This window comes from Emydura macquarii, unplaced genomic scaffold (assembly GCF_026122565.2).
Source record: "Emydura macquarii macquarii isolate MOO-44397 ecotype Brisbane River unplaced genomic scaffold, CSIRO-AGI_Emac_v2 contig_1027, whole genome shotgun sequence".
In the NCBI taxonomy this organism is placed as follows: domain Eukaryota; kingdom Metazoa; phylum Chordata; order Testudines; family Chelidae; genus Emydura; species Emydura macquarii.
Window position 1 is genome coordinate 13,569,261 of NW_027131164.1, and position 22,892 is coordinate 13,592,152.

The 22,892-nt window shown below is 41.6% G+C and overlaps 1 protein-coding gene across 1 annotated transcript in view; it reads right to left on the reverse strand.

Moving 5' to 3' along the window:
* Positions 1-22,861, reverse strand: part of CPSF3 (cleavage and polyadenylation specific factor 3) — a 47,931-nt gene extending 25,070 nt beyond the window's left edge. Inside the window, exons 1-7 of the mRNA XM_067544790.1 lie at positions 22,678-22,861; positions 19,549-19,612; positions 18,433-18,530; positions 15,670-15,798; positions 4,347-4,524; positions 2,395-2,484; positions 385-535 (exon numbers count right to left, since the gene is read on the reverse strand). Coding sequence (XP_067400891.1) covers positions 385-535; positions 2,395-2,484; positions 4,347-4,524; positions 15,670-15,798; positions 18,433-18,530; positions 19,549-19,612; positions 22,678-22,748 — 781 coding nt within the window. The 5' untranslated portion in view covers positions 22,749-22,861. The remainder of the gene's footprint in view (positions 1-384; positions 536-2,394; positions 2,485-4,346; positions 4,525-15,669; positions 15,799-18,432; positions 18,531-19,548; positions 19,613-22,677) is intronic.
* Between the last annotated feature and the right edge of the window lie 31 nt (positions 22,862-22,892).

Below are 22,892 nucleotides of genomic sequence, written 5' to 3' on the forward strand. Positions count from 1 at the left end.
AATATATTAAGTTACATATTAGCTTAAATAAATGTATATAGTTATAGTGTACCATCTTATGTAGCAAAAAGATGTACAAAATGTAGCATAAATCAACATGCTTTAATGGTTATATCAACCAAGGAGAATGCACCTTTCTTTAGACACTAACTGAAGTACAAATGGAAAAATTGATTAAAATCAATTATTTAAATTGAGGCTTTCCATCTGGTGATTTAAGTCACTGATTTAAATCACACCATCTTGGAATTTTTAAGTCATTAGCACACTGCAGAGGCGGTGAAAGGTTTGTTTTAAAAAATGTGTACATAAATGGACAGCCATTAAAAAATTTCCACTGTATTTTGCTCACTCGATGTTAAAAGGAGATGGGAAGATACATACCTAAGATCAAAAGCAGCTCTTGAGCTCGACCCAAGGCAAAGACGGGAATAAGACCTCTACCTCCTCTATTTACAATATCATGAACCGTGTTACAGAATCTTGCTTCTCGCTCTTCCCGTTTTTCATGAATATGGGTACCATAGGTGGATTCCTAGGCAGTAAAGTACATACAGAGCTATTATTAAAGCAATGGTAACCCCTAATCCCCAATTCTGTTATGCTCTTCTCTGAAGTTAAAAGGAAAACGCTGACTGCATATTGAGGTTATCTTATTGAAATAGAACTTCTATTTACAGTTAATTTCTTCCATCCTACTGTAAATGCATCATATATCTGAACCTCACATGACATTTCTGAAGACATGAATTATAGGGAGAAAAAATGCATTAAATTCAGGGTACACAGTTTGCTTTAAAAAAATAGAAAGTTGCTGTGAATATAGAAGCTGTTTCGAAGGACAGACCCTGGCAGCAGAGAGAAGACTGGCATTTTGATACTATTTCTCAGGCTTGGTTTTCAAATGCTGGTTTTCCTAACAAGAAATGCTCACCCAAATGTGTAAAACAAATACATAGGCATTGTTGACTCTCAGAAACAAAACTACAATAGCAGAAGAAACTTACTTGGTAGCAAGAGCTGTATTTTCGTGTACTGAGGTGATCCTCTTTTCCTTTCTTTAAAGCCTTGTCCACATTGGGGATTTGCCTTGATTTCAGCCATTGGTGGCCAGCCACCAATGCAGCTCCATGAGTACAAATCCCAAGCATGGACCAGGAAAAACTGCTATTTACCTGGTCTGAAACAAGGATAAGCTCCCCAAGTGCAACTACTGCCCTTATTTACCTAAATTAGTGGTTGTATGAGTGCAGCTACACAAGTGGCTGAAATCAGGGGAAATCCACAGTCTAGACAAGGTTTTAATCTGGAGGCTTAAGGAATTTCTTTACCAGAAAAACTGCTCATAACACTATAAACTGACTCTTTTCTTTGAGACTTTCTTTCAGTACTGAACCAATGCTACATTATGCTGGTAGGGGGGCACTATGATGCTGAAGAATCTCTCTTTCAGAGAAAATGTAAAAACAAGGTCTTGACCATTTGTATTCATTAAAAGTCCCTCAACACCTTTTGCAAGAAAAGAGGCATTAACTTGTGTCCTGCCCATACTCCCTTCCACAGCTTCAGTTGTTGTGGGTGGAATTCTCTACTTCCTGTCCTACTCCCATTCTAGCATGTTTCTGGGCACGTGTCTGGGACAAAGTTGGGGCTTAGACATGTTAGAGAAGTGACATCGAGCTTTGAAGAGTGCTTTGAGATGTCTGGTCTGAAACACACTATACAGAAGTAGCTATAGCACTAACTGTTGGCCAAGCTAAGAGTCACTGAAAACACTACTGCCTAAAAGCTAACTTTCCTTCTTTGAGGTAACTCAATATCCATTCCTGCCACAGTGAGCTAGCTTGAATTCTGGCATGCACCATACTCTAGCATCACGACTACCACAATAACATTATGGGGGATGGTACCAGGCAAATTATTCTTAAGATAGTGCATGGTTTTTCAAAGTTTTCAAAGTTACTGTACACAACACTTTAAAAAACTCTATGGAAAAAAACACAGGAAGTTGCCAGGATGTACTGATTTCCCGTGCAGCCTGGCTATAAGGGATACATAAGAACGGCCATACTGGGTCAGACCAATTGAACATCTAGCTCAGTATTCTGTCTTCTGACAGTGGCCAATGCCAGATGCTTCAGAGGGAATAAACAGAACAGGTAATCATCAAGTGATACATCCTGTCGCCCATTCCCAGCTTCTGGCAACAGAGGGTAGGGACACTTCAGAGCATGTTTTTTTATCCCTGCCCATGCTGGCTAATACACATTGTTAAAGTTACATGTTGCCATCAAGTTTCCACCTTTATTTTGATACTCACTTCAGATCTTAGTAAGTAATTCCTTCTAGACACACTCAAGTACGAATTTAAAGAAATTACTGTGTGAAACTTACAATGATAAGAATATCAGGTTTAATATTAGGAATCTCAGCTGCCATCAAGTGTCTGTCTTCCTGTCTTGAGAAATCACCTGTATATAAAAGCTGTGACAGAGAAAGAAAAACAATAGACCTGTAATAAGACAGAGCAACTAAGTCAGCAAAGATATTAATAACGTATTTTGTACAGAAAAACTTACTATTTTAGCAAAGTTATGGTTTATGGATTTACAAAAAAAGCTTCAAATGTGTTGAAGACTGCTTTGATGAATACATTGTGGTTATAGGTTTTATTATGAATATAGTAAAAGAATCTTAATTGCAATGACTGAAAGATTTCAAGCAGTATTTTAAGAAAAAGATAAGCAGCTATACAAATAAGTATCAATATTTTTATAGTTCCTCTTTTCTGTTACAAGTGACATTTTCCAAGTTTTGCACCTGTGCCCAGGACATTAAAAACTTTAAAAAATACACTATTTGAGGGATGCAAGAAAGTAAACTCAAGAGTTTGTATTTGAGAATATCAGCATAATGAACAACCCTCAAAAGGAACTATTTTAATTAGCTCATGTTGTACTAAAGACTTTCTGATATTTCCACATTATTACTTTAACTGAGAAAATTGCACACTTATTTTTAAAGGCAAACCCATAATTTAAAATGCTTTCAGTAAGATCTTAATCCTGTTCTCCAATACATTGGTTTCCCTCTCAGATCAATTCCTAACTACATAGTGGAGGGCACATTGAGCCCCAAACAGAGTGAATTACAGGATTTTCACTTCACAACTTCAACATGCTGTATTCTACAATCACCCCTTCTAAGAGTGTTTAAATACAAATCATGCTCAAAAGCTTGAATGAGAACATAGATGACCAGCAGTGGAAAAGATAAATGGTCTACGTGTAGCGTACAACACTGTAGCCTATACTATGTGCTTCAAGAGAAAGCACAGAACATAATGCACATAAGAAACAAATAGAGAATACACACAACAGAGAAGAAAGGCTATTTCTTCCCACCAGCAAGTGATGATCAGCAAGAAGACCAATATCTCTTTTCATTTTTATTCTAGCTATTGTAACTAGTCTTCTCAATATATGTGCTTAACCCTTTTCTAAATCTTGCTAAGCCAGAGGTTCTCAAACTTTCATAGTGTAAACTATATATTAATAGAGAAATGGCTTTGTGGATTACCACTTCCCACTTGCAACTGCACAAAACATTTCCTCTCCTATTTGTGATCACTTCTTAGTGTACCTGTGGCAACTTTAAAAATTGCTTATAGGAAGAAATAATGGTCTTCCTGTTAAGAAACTGAACTGGGACTCTCAAATCTGTGTTTGACATCTGATTCTGCCACAGACTTGTTGTATAACCTTGGACAAGTTATTTGATTTTTCTGTGCCTCAGCACCCTATGCATAAAAATGGAGAAAAGAATATTTCTCTACCTCACAAAGGTGTTGTGAATATTAATTAATGTGAGGCAGTATAGTACTACGGTGATGGAGGCTAGTTAAGTACCTAGATAGTCAGACAGACATAGGAAAGCAAAGTATTTATAGATTAAGTTTCCTTTTAATGCAGTTTAACTACTGGATGCAAAGACAGCTAGCACCAGGTGACCAGCTAGCTCTCAGCAGACCACATTTTGGTAATCTCTGCACTAAGTCATTCCAAGCTTAGGTCATATACTTAAAACTCACATCTTCCACGAAGCCCACATATACTACCTCATATCAATAAAATGGCTGCCACTCACCACTTATAACTGGTTAAAAACAACACTCCAAGACAAGGCCTCCTTCTGAGGCTCCCAGAGTGTCTGGATTGGGGTTGCTTGCCTATTTACATTGCGAATTGACTATGTTTTATTTTGAGCTCTGAACATACTGCCAATGCTTAACAAGTAGTAATAAATATTTTGTGACATGGGGTTACTGTTCTTTACTAAACAAATACCTTCACACCAGCTATTTCAATCATAAACATGGCTGCTCCCAGGACATGACCCGCGTGGTAACACCAGAACTTGATTCCTGCCACCTCTTTTACTTCATGAAAGTTGATGGTTTCAATTTTGTCCATGCTTTCTTCCAGATCTGTCTCTGTGTACAGCATGTCATCTGCTGAAATATTGCTGTATAAAAATGAAATGGCTAAGTATCAGCTAGTTTCACTAGTTTACTTTACACAACAATTACAGATGTGCTCCTTGGATAGATTTTGTAACTCCAATGAGATCCCCATTCAAAACTGCAGATCCCTTTTAAGTTAGATACTGAACCAGCTAGAGCAGTGGTTTCCAACACAAATTTCCCTAACAAGTATGAACAGGGAATATTTTCAGATTGGCCACGCTCAACTACTTTTTTCTGACAAGGCAGTGTCTTGTCCTATAGAAGAACCTCAGTGTTACGAGCACCAAAGTTACGAACTGACTGGTCAATCACACACCTCATTTGAAACTAGAAGTATACACTCAAGCTGCAGCAGACACACACACACACACAAAGCAAAGACAGTAAGTGCTCTGTTAAATGTAAACTACTAAAAATAAAGGGAAAATTTAAAAAAAGATTTGACAAGGTAAGAAAACTGTTTCTGTGCTTGTTTCATTTAAATTAATATGGGTAAAAGCAGCATTTTTCTTCTGCATAGTAAAGTTTCAACGCTGTATTAAGTCAAGGTTCAGTTGTAAACTTTTGAAAGAACCACCATAGCGTTTTGTTCAGAATTACTAACTTTTCAGAGTTATGAACAACCTCCATTCCCAAGGTGTTCTTAACTCTGAGGTTCTACTGAATGTGTTTGCACAATGCCCAGCACAATGGGTTCCCAATCCTGATTGGGGACTCTAGGCGCTACCTTAATACAAATAACAAAAATATAATTTGAAGTCTGCTTTAGTAACTAGATTATAATACAATTCTCACACAAAAAACGAGTCCATGCTGGTTAGCAAAAACTACACTTAAGGATGGCTGTATTTATCATAGATCTGATCCCACATAGGGCTTAGCTAAATTTTTGTGGAGGATAATTAGCATGGGTTAACTACGACATATTTCTCAGATTCAGATTTTGTCATTCATTGTGTTAGTAAATATCATTGTATATTATTCTTCTTATGATTCATAATACACTGTATGCAGTGTAGTTGTAGCCATGTCAGTCCCAGAATATTACAGACAAGGTGAATGAGGTAATATCTCTTATTAGACCAAACTCTGTTGGTGAGAGTGACAAGCTTTCGTGCCACACGGAGCATTTCAGGTCTGGGAAAGGTACTCCTGGTGTCATAGCTAAATGCAAGGTGGAACAGATTGTTCAGTGGAAGTGGTTAGCACACATTCTAAAAAGGGACCATTCAAGGTAGAGTGGCCAGTTAACACTTCTGCAGTCATAGGACTAAAAAGAGGGGGTTAATCAGTTACAGATTGTTGCAGTAAGACATAACTCCAGAGTCTCTGTTCAGTCTAGGATTTTTAGGGTCTAGCAGAGTTTTGAATTTAAGCCCCAAGCCTCATCTTTTGAAAGTGTTGTGCAGGTTTCTTTTGAGAATTAGGAATGATACATCAGATATAGAGTGTCTCTCTCACCAACAGAAGTTGTTCCAATAAAAGATATTACATAATACACTGCTCCATTAAGCTTTTCCCCCAACTGACCTTTTGTGTTTTAAAATTAATCTATCTGGTGAAATTGTAAAATGTGCAAATAGGATTTTTTGAACTCCAAAATTACGCTCAGTGCTGTTAACGTCATACAGAAAGGAGGATCCCTCTCTCAAGATGCACAATAATAATGGAGAAAGAAGGAACAAAGATACGCACATAACCGAGCATCTACTGTTCTGCAGCCCAGTATCTCCCACAATCCTGGACATCAGGGCTGCTTACCTCTCTCTGCAGCTCCATGGAGGCAGATCAAGATTTTGGCATCACCTGCTCTGACCACACACTCTCTGCTCCCACTTGCTGCCAGTATCTCCACATCTATGGCAGCAAGCAGTGGTGGTCTCTGTTACTCCCGCTCTTTTTTCAACTTGAGCTACTTCTGCTGAGTTTTGGGGCAGTAGGAACTATGTTCTCCCTCTCCAACATTTCTACTCCTCCCTCAGGAATTTAACTCTCTCTGAATCTCTGCTGTTGCATCTCCCCAGCTCCTCTGTCCCTTGCGGGCATGGCAGAGCAGCCAAGAAAACACAAGGTTAACTCCAAGTGATGCTCTGTTTGTGAGCCTCCCGGTCTCAGCAGACAGCGAATTGTGCACAGCCTGCATCCAGTCAACCAACCCATATCCATTAGGAGCTGGGGCTGCAAATCAGACAGGCAGGTGGGGTCCCCATCTACTTAGGCAGTCACAAGTCCAAAGGGGGATGAATAGACCAAGAACCCCAGTGCAGTGCAGGGAGAGGCTTCAGAAAGCAAAGAGGACCTTAACCACTCAACTCAGGGCACTGAGGCAGGCAGACTGTCACTCTAAGCAGGTTCTATGCGTGGCCAAGTTGACAGGCTCCCTCGTTTTTGGAGAAAGGCTGGTGGCAAAATCTAAACAGTCTCTCCCTGCCCCACCAAGCGCTCCAAGGAAAGAGAACAGTACCGGCTTTCAGACAGAGGCACTCTTTTTGCTCTTTGTAACAGGGAAGGGACAACCACACAGGTACCTGCAAAGAGACAACAGATTCTCCAAGGGAAAACAGCGGAAACGAGATCCACAAGGAAGGCCAGAGCGACCTCAGCCCCCTGCCTTATGACAGAGATTGTGTAGGCCACCACCCAGAACTGAAGCCAGGGGACAGAATTTCGCATTTCCTAGAGGAATGGCTCATCAACCACAGAAAAATGGGTCAGGAAGATAGTGAGTCAGGAATATTCCCTAAAGCTGTGGGTTCCAGTCCATCTGTTCTTCATCCAATCACCCAGTTCCAACAACGCAGTAAAACACATTCTGATCAAGAATGAAATGTCTAATCTTCTGTATTTGAGAGTGCTACAGACTGTTTTTCAGAAGAATGGTTTTCTGGGTTCTACTTGGGACACAGAGGGCCACTGGTGCCAATACGCAAAGTGTGCACTGTTCTTTACAAGCAACTCCTGTCTCAGACCTGACAAACTCAATACACCTAATACATCATTTCCATAATACTTCTCTATGAAAAGTAGCAGGTGAGATCTCTCCTGGATGCTTGTAACTTATCAATTTTCATAATCATTGCAAGATTTGTGTAAGGATTAATGTAACTATATTGAAAGCTATACCTTATGGTCTTGGAATAAAAGTTAGTCCCCAGAGAATCATATTTCAGTGCTGGCCCATTCAAATATGATGGAGTTGTCACCTCTCCCTGGTCAGCCAGAGATGAAATGTAAGGTTCAATTGTCTGCCCTAACTGCATCTCAGAATAATCAATGGAAAACCATCAAAGACAACTTCAAACAGTCAAAACCACTTGGAAGTAAAAAAGTATATTATAAACAGAGAGGGGATCACCCTGTCTGTGAATAAAGACAAAGACTGATTCAGTATATCACAGGGTGGAGAAAGACACTCTGCACTCATTTACTGAGGAAACATCTTGTGGAGCCAGGGTGTTTCATGGAAGATTAGATCCTGGTTCCTGTGAAGCTAGCCAGCTCTGCAACACACTGAACTTTGGAGAGGAAAGCCTACTATATTGGATAAGAAAGGTAACTACTACTAAGTATCGAACCTAGAACATATTTTATGATTTTGTTATGTATTGTAGTCATTTGTTTCCATCACTCTCGCTTGTTTCTTGTGGATTCTCATCTTTCTTATAATCAACCTTCTTTTGTTTTATTAGATGTGCTCACAAATGCTGTGCGTTATACAGGAACAGTGATTTAAAGTAAAACTGAGGTACACTATTCCTTTGGGAGCAAAGGATCTGGGATTTCAGTGATTAGCCAGTGTCAGGGGCTGGATATCACAGGGGAATGTTTCACGGTAACTGGCATGCACCTCTTGTTAACATGCAAGGCAAAGACAGAGCTGGCATAGCCTGGAGGAGAGTGTTTGAGTGATGGAAAGGCTGGTGGTGTTAGGGAGCTAACACCCAGCCACCACAGGCAAGACTCCCTTTTGTTAGAGGTGGGGAGTAACAAGGTGACTCACGATCCTGGTTATCCTGAGAACCATCACACTACTCTATCTTTTTCATTGTGCTGAAATGTAATGGGGTATCAGAGCCTCTCTACCTCAAGAGGCTCAACAAGTGGATAAAGGAAATTAAGTTTTGGATACAGACCCTGGTCTATGGTGTCATCCCTGTCCCGGGGGGACTTCCTGACTTCAGTAGACTTAGCGGACATATACCTCCATATCCCCCATCAGACCATGTCACTGTAGAGTCATGGACTTCTGGGGTTCACTTGTGGCAAGAAACATTATCAGTACCAAACACTTCCATGTGGCCTGTCCTTGGCTCTCAGGGTTTTTACAAAGATGTTGGTGGTGACAATAGCCAGACTCAGATTTCAGGGAACTCAACTGCACCCTTTCCTGGACAACATTCTGAACAGGGACCCATCACTTTCAGCAACACATAAGGCCACAACTCCAGCAGTGAGTGTCCTGCAGCTGCATGGCTTCCACATCAATGCCGATAAAATTTCCCTAGTTCCATCCTTCAGAATAACCCACCTGGCGTCAGAAACAGCCTCCTTGGTGGCAAGGATCTATCCACCATTAGAAAGGTTTAAAAAAATCCAGGAATTTATCATCTGGCTCCAGAGCCACAGAAGACCTATCATAGCATTATGCCACCAACTGCTAGCACTCCTGATCTAGTGCACAGGGATCACTTCCTGGGCAGTCACGAATCAGATGTCGTCAAGCCTTCATACTAAGGATGTGGAAGCACTCCCTGGAACAAATGAAAGATCAAGTACAGTGTACTCCTTATACTGATGGTCAGTCCATGACATGTCCATCTGCTTTCCAGATCTTTCGGTCCTCACAACAGAAGCCAGCCTGGAGGGCTTGGGAGCTCATCTGGAGACCCAAACAGCTCAGAGACTCTGAAGCCAAGAGGAAAATGCTCACCGGCTAAACCTCCTAGAGCTGAAAGGGGTCAAGCAAGCTCCGCAAAGGCTCCAGCTCACCCTACGCCTACATATCCTGCTGCAGTCAGACACCATGACTACAGATATATATCTAAACAACTGAAGGGGAACAAGGAATCTGACACTACACACAGATGCAATGGAAATAAAAAGGTGGGCAAACAGTTCCTCCTTTCCCTCAAAACAATCCACATCAAATGGGATCTGAGCCAAAAATCAGACTGGCTCAGCAGATGCAGGTTCAACAACTCTGAGTGGTCCCTGAATCAAGTGGTTTTCAATCTCATCGCTCAGATATTTGACCTCCCTTCAACTGATCAAATGCAGAGTCTAGAATATTTCACAAGGGAAGCAGATCCCAGAGTCATGCGCCATAGCCAGAGGAAAATACTTTACACACATCCATGCTTTCCACTACGGGGGAAGGTGGTCTAGAAAATATAAAAATTACTGTTGCCTGTTTCATTTTAACTCCTCACTGGCCAAGGAGACCTTGGTTCTCAGATCAATAGAGCTGAAAGTGAAATCCACCACTGCAGCTTCTGTGGAGACCGGACATATTCTCACAAGGTCCTCTTCTTCATCCGGATCTGAAATGGCTTCAGCTAAAAGGCTGGCTATTGACAGGGAACTGTCAGAAGGACTCTGTCTCCAGAGTCATTAAGATATTGCTTTACTCTAGGAGAGTATTGACACTAAAAGCTCTGTCTGGGGTCCACATTCAACAACTAGTGCCAAGAGCTGTGCAAGTCCCAGAAATCCTGGAATTCCAGCCATTCAGGATTTTCTCCAAGAAAGAAGAGAAAGAGGCCTTCAGCCTAGTAAAAATGCATGGCAAGTGTCTGTTTCAGTAGCATGCTATTCGCAGGATGCTTGGGATCCCTGGCAGACAATGCAAAGGTAGCCAGATTCCTTCCAGCAGTCCAATTAGCCAGACCACCAAAGGCCACCCTTTCTGAAATGGGGCTTACTGCTAGTTTTGAGGGCCCTGACAAGCCATCCCTTTGGGATTTTGACTGCAGTGTTGGCTTTCTATTTGTCCATTAAGACTTGTTTCTTAGTAGATGTCAGGTCCTCCAGGCAAACATCAGAGCTGGCAGCCTTATCTATACAGGAGCCTTACTGTCTATTCCCAGAAGACAAGGTGGCACTCAGGACACCAGAATCCTAAGGCCTGGTCTACACTGATAATGCAGGTCAAAGGAATGCGGCTTCTATCGACCACGTAAATTATGCATCTCCACTGGCATGTCAGTTCCGCTGACCTAAATAACGGTAAAATTTGACTTAATACAACCACCTCCACAAGTGGCGTAGTGCTGAAGTCGAATTCTGTGGGTCGAATGACTGTCAATGTAGGTAAAGCGCAATGTAAATCGATGTCATTGGCCTCCGGTAGGTATCCCATAATGCTCTGCTGTGACCGCTCCACACATTCGCAGTCTGCTGCACTGGGGCCACATAAACAGGAAATAGCTTCTCTCCTCAAGCCCTGGGAAATTTTGAATTCCCATTTCCTGTTTGGTCAGCGTGGAGAGAGCTTCCCAGCACAACTGATGATGGCAACTGCACACCCCAAATGCGCTCCAGCCTGGAGTTGACTGAGGTCTTGGATCTCATCGGTCTGTGGGACAAAGAGCCTGTTCTGGCTCAGTTCTGAGCAAGCAAAAGAAATTTGGATATCTTCAGTTGTCGGGACTTGCACTTAACTCAATGAGGGTGCATCTGACAGTGATTTCAGCATTTCATCCACCCATTCATGAACACCATGAAAGTAGCAAGATTCTTAGAAAGAATTCGTCATCTTTCTTCGCTAGTGTGAGAACTGATTCTTTGGTGGGACCTTAACACCGTCTTAGTGGCTCTGATGGGACATCCATTCAAGACTCTGGCATCTTTCCCCTTTCCTCTTTTGTGTCACACTGCATTCCTGGCAGTGATAACATCTGCAAGGAGAATGTGTGAGTTGCAGGGTTTGATGGCAGTCTCTCCTTATACACAATTCTCCAAAGACAAAGTGACTTTGTTGCTGCCGCACCCAAAATTCTTGTTTAAAGTGGTCTCTCAATTTCATTTGAGCCAGGTGGTATATTTACCTTTCCTAAGCTGCATTTATTCCAAGGAGCGGCACCTTCACATATTAGACGTCAGATCATGTCTAGCCTTCTACCTGGACAGAACTAAATTTTTTTTATGCTTTATCTCCTCTGTTTGTATCATATGCAGACTGTATGAAAAGACAAGCATTTCTTCACAGACCATCTCGAAGTGGATGAGATCCTGTAACGAGACTACATACAAAATAGCTTTGCCTATGCCCCCTCAATGGGTGTGAGCGCATTCTACAAGACTGCATGCTTTGTCAATGGCATTCTTAAGTGATATCTCAATACTGGACATTTTGCAGGGCTCCCACATGGACATCAATACATACATTTACAAACCATTATGCCATTACTGCAGCATCCAGAGCAGATGCAGCAAATACTCCAAGATGTCCTGGATAGAGGCCAATGTTGGCTGAACCCCGTGGGCCAATGACCACATCGAAAACCGGTTCCACTTTGCTGAATAGGACATTCTGATAGAAGGCTTTCTACTATTGAGTAGAACCTATCAAATAGCCACCAAACATCACTCTCCCCCTTCATGCAACCATGGAGCAGCCATGCAATGAGATGCAGGGAGCTGAGTGCAAAGTGTGACAATGATCTAGATAATGCTTGGTCCTGCCATAAGTGCAGAGGACTGGACTAGATGACCTGGCAAGGTCCCTTCCAGTCCTATGATTTTATGAGAGCAGGTCAGGATGGAAAAGAAGGGATGTGGGAGGCTGAACTGACAACACAAGGTTAGAAAACCAACACTTGCCTCTGCTATAACAGGGCAATAACGATGAGCTGGGCCCGATTCACTTTCAGCTTGAGGATGACCCATGAAATGATGGGGATTGGCAGAAAAGCATACAGGAGAGCCAACTGCCAACTGAAATGGAAGGCACTGTTCAGAGAGCCTGGACTGAGAGCAGAACAGATGGCAATTCCTGTTGTCCCTTGTAGCAAACAAGTTGATCATCAGGATGCCCCAAGCTGCAATGACGACTCTCAGAACACTGGGCTTCAGACAGCACTTGTTATTGTGAGAAAAATTCCTGCTGATATGGCCTGCGAGATGACTCAGGACCCCAGGCAAGTGACTGGCTATTGATGGGATACTCTCCTCAATGCAGAACTGCCACAGTCCGATTGCCTCTTGGCAGAGCATCCTGGAGCATGCTCCCCCTTAATCATGGTAGTATTGTTGGTAAGTATGTGAATCACTAAGCCTCTGATACAGTCTAGAGGAGTGTGACAGGCCTTGTAGATGGCTCCAGCATGTTGATATGCAGTAAAGCCTCCTGCTCTGACATCAAACCCTGAACTTTCAGCAACCCCAGATGTGTTCCCCAACCATCAGCGAGGGTCGGTGACAATAGTCCAGGTTGGTAAAGGCCGGATGAAGGGAACGCCCTGACATTCTCCTGAACCATCCACCGCTGCAAGGAGTCCAAGACAACATCGGTGGCATGAAGTGCACTGGTGCCAAGGAGTTTCCAGGTATCCTTGGTGCTGAAATAGGCTTCATGGCCGGTTTGCGAAGGTGCTGCTTCAGGCAAAGGTCTCTAGCCACCTGAGTCTGAATGATTTACAAATCAAACACAACTCTTTGACATGGGCCTCACCCAAGCAAAGCAAACACTTTGCCCTGGTCTACACTTACCTGGAGATTCGGCGGCAGTCAACATGAGTTACGCAAACTACGCAGAGTAGCTTGCATAACTCATGTCGACTGCTCTGCTTCCCTTCTGCACGCTGTCTACACTGCGCTGTGCCGACAGGAACACTGTTCCCATCGACGCAGCGCTACGCTACTTGAGGGGGTGGTTTACCAGTGTTGACTTCCTGATCGATTGAGCGGGTCTACACTGACCGCTCAATTGATCCAGAAAGATCGATCTGGCGGTGGAGAATTTGCTGCCGTCAGTATAGACATTGCCTTTGTGTGGGGATCGTTGTTGGGGATTGTCCCCCCCGACATGATGGACAATGTTTGAACCGTGATGAGGGCATCACCAGGGAAAAACTAAACTAAACTAACCTAAAAACTAACCTAAACTAAGTTAACTAACTAAGAGTACTAACTATATACAGCTAAAAACAACTAACTCAAAGGATGAGAGGAATTGTGAGGTTAAGAACCAGACAGAGCTCCTACTCCAGCTATGGGTGGTAAGAAGGAACTTGGGGGGAGAGGGAGCAGAGAGGTGTCAGGGCAGCATCTCCTCATGTAGCCAGGGGAATGGCTATGGCCACAAGACACGAACACCACCCCTACAGCTACTGCTAGGCAAAACGTTCCAGCTCCGGTGCACTGGGCACCCACAGACCTTAATGGAATACAGGGCTGCATCTACTCGAAGAAGAAAGAGCAAGTGAGTCTACTTTGAAAATTTGCAAAGCAACCACTTGGTCTATAACTAACATCTTCATTAAGCACTACAAGGTGGACTTTGTCCTCTGCTGCAAGCAGTAGCCCCAAAATAATATGGACTTTGAGCAAACTCATAAAAGGGGGAGTACTTCTTATCTACTGTACTCATTTTCATAACCCTCCTGTTCATTGCTCGCTACTTCCCAGACATCCAGAAGTGTGGGAGACACTGGGAGGCAGATTAGAAAATTTCTTACCAATAATTTCTTTTCTACCCACCCTAGAGGGCTCATGAGCCAAGGGTCAGATATTAAGTGGAATCGTTACCATAAAACCATTTTTCTTGGTCTAATGCACATAGTTATTTAATTTTCTCTGGAATATTTGTCACTAATGAAGTTATGCAATTTTTACAGTTTGGGAATAACTCATCTGGAGGCAAGCAAGAGCAGAGGGGGCATGGCCAGAACTTGCAGTGCCAAAACGTTGATTTGCCTCCAGGAAGCTGCAGAAAAGGAGAGCAGCCCAGACGTCCAGAACCGTGACAGATGCTGCTTGCAGAAAGGAAGTTATTGGCAAAAAGTTTTCAAATTTCTTATGTGGCTAGTTCACTTCCATCCATAATCCCTCCATCCTGTGTTACCCCTTGCTGAATTATGCTTAATTTACAGCCTCATTCCATGAGGTGCTTTGTGTACTGTAACAATTCCTTGGTTTGGTGGAGAAAGGCTTCACAGAAATAGTGTGTTTTAACATAAAATTTGAAAGAAGGGGAATGAAACGAAGCACCATGGGAAAGAAAAGTATAGGAGTAAAAACAGAAGTCTGCTTCCACAGACTCCCCTACTATACCCAGTTTACATGTTTATGTATGCAAAGCACCCTGAAACTTTGCATACTGGTCCGAGACACATAACCTCATCTGTATTAACGTTTACTTCTGACATTTTAGAATAACTATTATAATAATGCAAAGCGACAATTGCTATTTGACCTTTCAGGGAATGGATGTGTCTGGAAGAGAGCAAACATACTAAACTATAGACTTACCTATTAAAAAAATCACCCAACATACAGTTCATGCAATATATATTTGGGGAATGGGAGTTAGATATTTGAATAGTTAACATTTGAAATGTATAATTTAATACAATAAGCATAATGCCATGCTCATTGTTAATTTCAAACAATAAAAGCAGTAGAAAGGTTCAAATCTGGACCAAAAACATTGAGGTTTTATACAAACCAGCTTATAAAACTGATGGAAATGTTTCCAAGAACTTCTAAAAAAAATTTCAGTGAAACACAATTTGGTTTTGGGGGCTATTTTTTTTTAAACAAACAAAATTCCCCTGCCATATCTACAGCCCAAACAATGCTAACACATGAGAACCTAAAAGTGAAATGGATTAGAAACTGATCAGTCTACTTTGATTTTCAGAGCTTCCGGAAATGCAAATAGTAAACATGACAAATAATTAAAAGTAAATTAGATGTATTTTTCCTGAATTTTTGCTATAAAATGTTATTAGTGGCCCAAATAAGTGAACTTTTAAAGAAATTTACATATGATTATTAAATTAATAGCAGTCCTTTAAAAATATAAGATATATCAAACTATATCCAAAGCCCCTCTCAAATCATTGCATCATTTCACATACATTGGAAAGACAGGAGCAATTATTCAAGAGGGAGTTATAAAAACAAGCAATGAGTCAACTTACCTAACTTTGACATAATCTGAAAGAAGCCACCTGTAAATAGCTTTTGTAGCATGTGTCATAAACGTTCTTCCTTTAAAACTGGTCTTCTGCAGAAACCACGGTAAAGCCCCACAATGATCTAAATGGAAACTTAAAACAGACACATGAATATAGTGAATACATTAACATTACATAATACAAATCACAGAATTATAGAAACATAGGTTTTGAAGGAACCTTGAGAGGACATCAAGTCCAGCCCCTTACAATGAGGCAGGACCAAGCAAACCTAAATCATTCCTGAGATGTGTTTGTCTAACCTGTTCTTAAAAACCTCCAATGATGCAGATTCCACAACACCCACACACACACACCCACACCCACACCCACACACACACACACACACACACACACCCCCCCAGGAAGCCTATTCCAGAGCTTAACTGCTCAGACCATTAGACATTTTTTTCTTAGTATCTAACTTAAATCTCTCTTGCTGCAGATTAAACTGGTTACTTCTTGGTCTACCTTCACAGGCATGGAGAACAATTGATTAGCATCTTCTTTAAAACAGCATTTAAAATATTCAAAGACTATTATCAGGTTCCCCTCGGTTTTCTTTTCTCAAGACTAAAGATGCCCAGTTTTTAAAGTTTTCTTCATAGGTCAGGTTTTCTAAATCTTTTATCATTTTTGTTGCTCTCTTCTAAAGTATGTGATGCCCAGAACTGGATACAGTGCTCCAGATGAGACCTCACCAGTGCCTAGTACAGTGGGAAAATTGCCTTCCATATCTAACATGCAACACTCCTGTTACTATATCCTCAGAATATTAGTCTTTTTCTCAGTTGTATCACATTGTTGACATATTAAATTTGTGATCCACTATAACTCCAAGGTCCTTTCCAGAGGTACTACTGCCTAGCCAGTTATTTCCCAATTTGGAGTTTTGCATTTGATTTTTCTTTCCCAAGTGTAGTACTTTGCACTTGTCTTTATGGAATTTCATCTTGCTGATTTCAGACCAATTCTCCATTTTGTCAAAGTCATTCTCAATTCTTATTCTGTTCTCCAAAGTGCTTGTGACCTCACCCAGCTTTGCATCATCTGCAAATTTTATAAGCATACTCTCCACTTCATTAACCAAGTCATTAAATATTGAATAGTACTGGACTCAGGACTGAGCCCTGCAAGACTCCATTAGATGCAACCTCTCAGTTTGACAGCTAACAGCAGTGGCCTCAAAGTTGGCGCATGGGCCACCACAAGATTAGAAGCAAACTACTAAGATATGTTGTTAGTAACATAGTAGATAACAATTTGGTCACTCTTACTAATTATGCTAATTTTAAGACAGTGCTTTTTAGATAAAGGTGCAACAAATGCATTTTAACCACATAAAGTATCTGAGTAAATGCCTCTGTAACCCATTTCAGCAGTTCTCAAACTCTGGTCTGTAGGGCACTGGTAGTCCATGGAGAGCGAACCGGTCACATAGGGCTCACTCCCCTGGTTTCCGGTTGTTAAGTAATATTAGGAGCCCGGTCCAACACCTATTTAAGTCAATGGGTATCCTTCCAACTCCTGATCCAACTCCCATTAAAGATAGCTAAAAATTCAATAAATACTTTCTTAATATTTCTTTTCCACATAAACAATTGCTGAAGTTGACACAGTGATGTTATGTGATCACGAATGGGAAGGGAGGTGGCCACAAGGTCACAATGGGCAGACAGGAGGGCTGTAACATTAAGTAGTTTTGTAGCCTGTAGATATTTGCTAGGTGAGGCATAGGTATAAGTTAAGGCAATAATACAATGAAACTGCAAGTCTCAAGGTCTGTAAAACAATCGCTTAGCTAAACTAATTAAGGCATAAGGCCCCAAAACCCTTAGCATAAGTAGCTAACCAAGATCCCAGTAATCGTAGATCATAAGAGATCACAAGATAGAATGCTGTAATGACTAAACTGCTGACAGGTAACCACAAGATGCTAGTGTATATCAGCTTGGAATATTTTTAGTTAGGGACATCAGCAGACAACTGACCACAAGAATGCCATGGTAACTAACTGACATATATGCTAACAAGCTTGAGGTAAAAGGATTAATAATCTATGACAGAAAAGCATCCCAACATTAGTAGGGTGAGGAACTATAAATAAGGAAAAGGGGCTGAAACTATTGAATATGTATTAAACATAGTGGTCTTGATATAACACATAATAAAAGCTTTATCCCGGACTGTGTGCCTGGGGAGATGCCAGGATGACAACCACTAATGATGGTGAGGGGAAAGATGAGGAAAATGACAACAATCTCTTCAGCTTGTTTTGCAAGGAATGGTGTAAGCATATGGATGCTCAGCCCATTCTGTATCATCTCTACCTGCCTTGCTGGGTTGGAGTGTTTGTGAAATTGCTAATTGTATAAATAAAACTATTATAAATATGCTGTGGTTTCCTAAGCGTGAATATTGCAACTGTGCATATCAGGGCTCCCAATTGAGCACTAATTCTGATAATACTGGGCCTGATCTTGGGACAAGAGCCAACCAAATTTCAGACTGCTAATTGGGGAAACTAAATCAGTAATATAATCAATATACAACCAACAGATCAAGCAACAGTTCACACTAAAAAAATGTTGGGAACTACTGTCCTTTCATCACACCAATAGTGTCTGGTTGACATCTGCCCCCAATTTTTCTGAAAAGTAGGAAGTCAACATTACTTAGAGCAAAAACTCTAAGGAAGCATTCATTCTTGTTCTAAATGCAACTTACTGACTAATTAAGAGGAGATCAATCTCAGCAGGATCTATCAAGTCAATGTAAGGGAGGGCATCCATTCCTTCTAGGCCAGGGTGAATTCCACAATCAAGCTGAAAAGTGATTTAAAAAACAATTAAAACTCCTACCAAAAATCTATAAACGTTAATAAGCACACAGTTTACGTTATGCATAGTTACAAGTGAGTGTCATGCAGGAAAAATTCATTTTGCTTAAGTCACTGTTTTTGACACATTGTGATATATTAGACTCTAAGCTAGGTTCTAAGTGACTTATCTACACTGGAAAACGGACTGCCTTTTGAGAGCCTATTTTTCATGAGCCTTTGCATGTGCAATTTTGTATCTACACAAGCTTCCATCCACACTTCTCCAGTAGTAACACTTGAGAGCGTAAGTGAACAATCTTTCACACATCGATTCTATCACCTGAGTACATAGGCATTAATGCTGGAAAAGCAAACAGAGCATCTGTGCATACACACACACTCACACACAACTATGTGAACAAAGTAAATGTGAGGCTCAGACACCACTGAAAACTAGGTTGTGAGCATATCACCTACACTTATACATACATAGATACCTGAATATTCTCTCAGGATGTACAGTAGAACCACAGAGGTACGAACACCAGAATTACAAACTGACCAGTCAACCACACACCTCATTTGGAACCAGAACACCACAATCAGGCAGCCGCAGAGAAAAAGCAAAAGCAAATATAGCACAATATTATGTTAAACGTAAACTACTGCATAGTAATATTTCAAAGCTGTATTAAGTTGAATGTTCAGTTTTAAACTTTTGGAACTTTTGAAAGAACAACTATAAGGTTTTGTTCGGAATTACGAACATTTCAGAGTTACGAACAACCTCCATTCCTAAGGTATTTGTAACTGAGGTTCTACTGTATACACATTGTTTATGACTACATTAACATCTTGTATAATATGTCAAATCCTCTATGTAATGTTGCTCTTGGGAACCAGAGACTGTCTGTTTAGGAAAAGGCAGACATTGATACCAGACTTTTGTGAGGACTTGGATTTAACACACAATAACAGACCCTGGTAATTTATGTTTACAAATACACTAGTACAATAATTACCATTATTTTTCTTCCTTTGAATTCCAGAATAATGCATGATCTTCCTACTTCTTGCCCAGCACCTCTGTGAAAATAAATCCATGACAAAGTTACCAAAATAAAAAAACAGAACTCATCCTATCTAAACACAATTAACTACAACTCTGTTTTAAGTGCATTTAGATGCCTATTTGCAGGACGCAGCATTTTTCTGTGTAACAAACCAACTGCAGAATGATAAGCTAATTACTATTTAAACTAACTGAACATGAATCATAGAATCATAGAATATTAGAGTTGGAAGGGACCTCAGGAGGTCATCTAGTCCAACCCCCTGCTCAAAGCAGGACTAACCTCAGCTATATCATCCCAACCAGGGCTTTGTCAAGCCGCAGCTTAAAGACCTCTAAGGATGGAGATTCCACCACCTCCCTAGGTGAAACAGAGATCATGTCCATGACTAAAGCACAGAAGACATACATTTGGGAAATGATTCTGGTCTCTCTTTTCTAGGATGGCAAGCTATTGCTTGTTGCAGACATGGGCTAAAGCAATCTAGATGCTTTAAGCAAACCAACTCCCTAAATATTTTGATAACTTGAAGGTGCTTTCTATTTATACTGTAATAACTGTATCCTACGCTGAATGAATTTATCAGAGATTATTAGCCCAGCACAGGATTATTTCAGAGTTAACAGGAAATGCCCTCAAGTTATTATATGGATTTATTTTATTAGAGACAAAATTTTCAAAGAAAGGAGAAAATACAAAAAGCAAAACAGACTGTCCAACTACTGAAAGGTACATTGTTTTAAAATAACCTCTTTTTGCTTTTCCTTTCACCATCTCTTTTCCCCACCTCCGTTCAGTTTCTTCCCTACGGATAAGTAACATGCTTGTCCTCAGTAATTGCAATATGTTTTTACATTAGGGAAGGAAAGATGGATTTCCCTACTGTAAAAAAGCCAATGAACAGAACACTCATATATATGGCCATTATTAGTATATAAGAATGGTCATACTGGGTCAGACCAATGGTCCATCTAGCCCAGAATCCTGTCTTCTGATAGGGGCCAATGCCAGGTGCTTCAGAGGGAATGAACAGAACAGGTAATCATCAAGTGATCCATCCCGTTGCCCAATCCCAGCTTCTGGCAAACAGCAGTCCCTGCCCATCTGGCTAATAACCATTGATGGAACTATCCTCCATGAATTTATCTAGTTCTCTTTTGAAATCCGTTATAAAGTTGGCCTTCACAACATCCTCTGGCAAGGTGTTCCACACGTTGACTGTGCATTGTGTGAAGAACGTTGTGTGAGGATGCTCTTATTATGGAAACAAGAGTATCAGTGATCTGTCCAAAAGAAAGGGGGTAAAAATCAGAGGAAGGAGGAAAATGAATCAAGAGATTTAAACTACTTGCCACCAGTTTAAAATCCTGGCAGAATGCACACAAGTCTTTTATCTGAGACAGAAAGGATCCAATGCTAGGAAGACAATGGCACCTGAAGGTCCAAGAATCTCCCAGAAAGCACTCAGGATCAGCCCCACAATGAATCCCATGCAACTTCATAGACTCAAACTGGAAGGCCAGAAGGAACCATCATGATCAGAAGTTAGGGTGTGGTCTTTAACACAGGAGACCTTAAAAACAGCAGTGCTGTCTACTCTACATGGGCATTAAAGAATCCGTGTCTCTTTTTAACTTATCTGACACATCTCTTTTCTCCCCATCCCCAACTGCTGGACTGCATACCTGCTGTTTGCTCAGCAGCTGTCGTCATATACCAGTGATGGCTACATTTCAGTGAAACTGTGGAGTGAAGCACCTAGATTATGAAGGAAACACTGGCAGACAAGGTGCCATTTCATGCCAGAGCCCCAGGCCAATTCACTTCTGTATTAGTATAGATCAAAGGGATCATGAAATGTATAAGAGTATATTTGGTGTTTAAACTTCACGAAAACTAGTGGGATGTTACTTGCATTGTTTTCACTTATCTATATCCCATTATAATGTAATAGCAAACGTTTACATGGTGTATACCCTTTTAACTAAATAACCCATCACATGAGAAAGAAACCTTGTGGAATGCAAATTAACTTTAACAGAAATTTGCTAATTTCAAAGTAAGTGGTCATTGTATGTGATGACTTGAGGTCAGAGACTCAAAATGCATTCCTCAGTCTGTCATCAAAGGAAAAGCCCACGTGGATAGTGACCCTGCCAGCTTGTTTTCTGTGAGAAGAAGTTATAAATATGGATTCAAAGAAATCCTGTTTGGACTCTTACAGGGAGGTGTACAGATGCAAAGCAGAGATCCCCAGAGACAATTTGGGTACCCTGAAAAAAATGGCAGTTTATTACATCACTGCCACCATTTGGAATTACAAACTGTGACTCACCTATTAATATATTTTACCTGTTTTAACCTCTCACTAACTAATTTTTTTCTTATCTAATAAACCTTTATTTAGTTTACTATAGAATTGGCTATCTTTGTATAAGATCTAGGGTACCAACTGATCTCGAAAACCTAAATGTGATGTGGTTTTTGCTGTAAGTAACCATTTTATGACAAAGCCTAATTTTTCTGGGTGTCCCCCTGGCCTTTCCAGTTTATCTGTGACTCCATGGTAAGACTAGTACAGCGATCCAGGAGTTCATATTTGTCACTGGCGTGGTAAAATCCAATGACAGAATACACTGCCAGTTTGGAGTGTCGGCCCTGTTTTCTTACAGTCTCCCCAGAAGTAGGCACTCAGTCGTGAGCCGCTCCAGACAGCGTGACAGACACATTAATAAGACATTAACAAACCTAAGGTCGGCGACACCATGTTAGTGCAGGTGATGCCTGAAAGGACTTCAGCACCCTTCAACATAACCCCTGCTGCTGCTCCCCCTTTCTCAGCCAGCACCCCCGCCTCCTCCTGCTCCCCTTTGCACTGCCAGCACCCCCGCCGCCTCCTCCTCCTGCTGCTGCTGCTCCTCCTTTTCCCACCAGCACCCCCGCCCCCCCCCTCCCCCAACCCCTGCTCCCCCAACCCCTCAGCACCCCCGCCCCCACCTGCTGCTCCTCTTGAGCCCGCTGCCTCCTGCTCCCGCTCCCGCACCCCCTCCCCCAGTCCCGGCGCCCGCTGTCACTCACAGAGGCCGGATGAGCAGCTGGTCGCTCTCCTCGGCCGGGATCAGGGCCTCGGCTTTTCTCTTGGCCGACATGCCGGCACGGGAGGAGGGAGCGCAGCGATGCCGAGCAACCGGCGGCCCGAAACGACCCTCGCCACCAGCGGCAGCGGCAGCCCCCGGACTCGGCTTCCGGTCCGTTCGCAAACCCCTTCCGCTCCCCGCTTCCGGGGAGCCGTC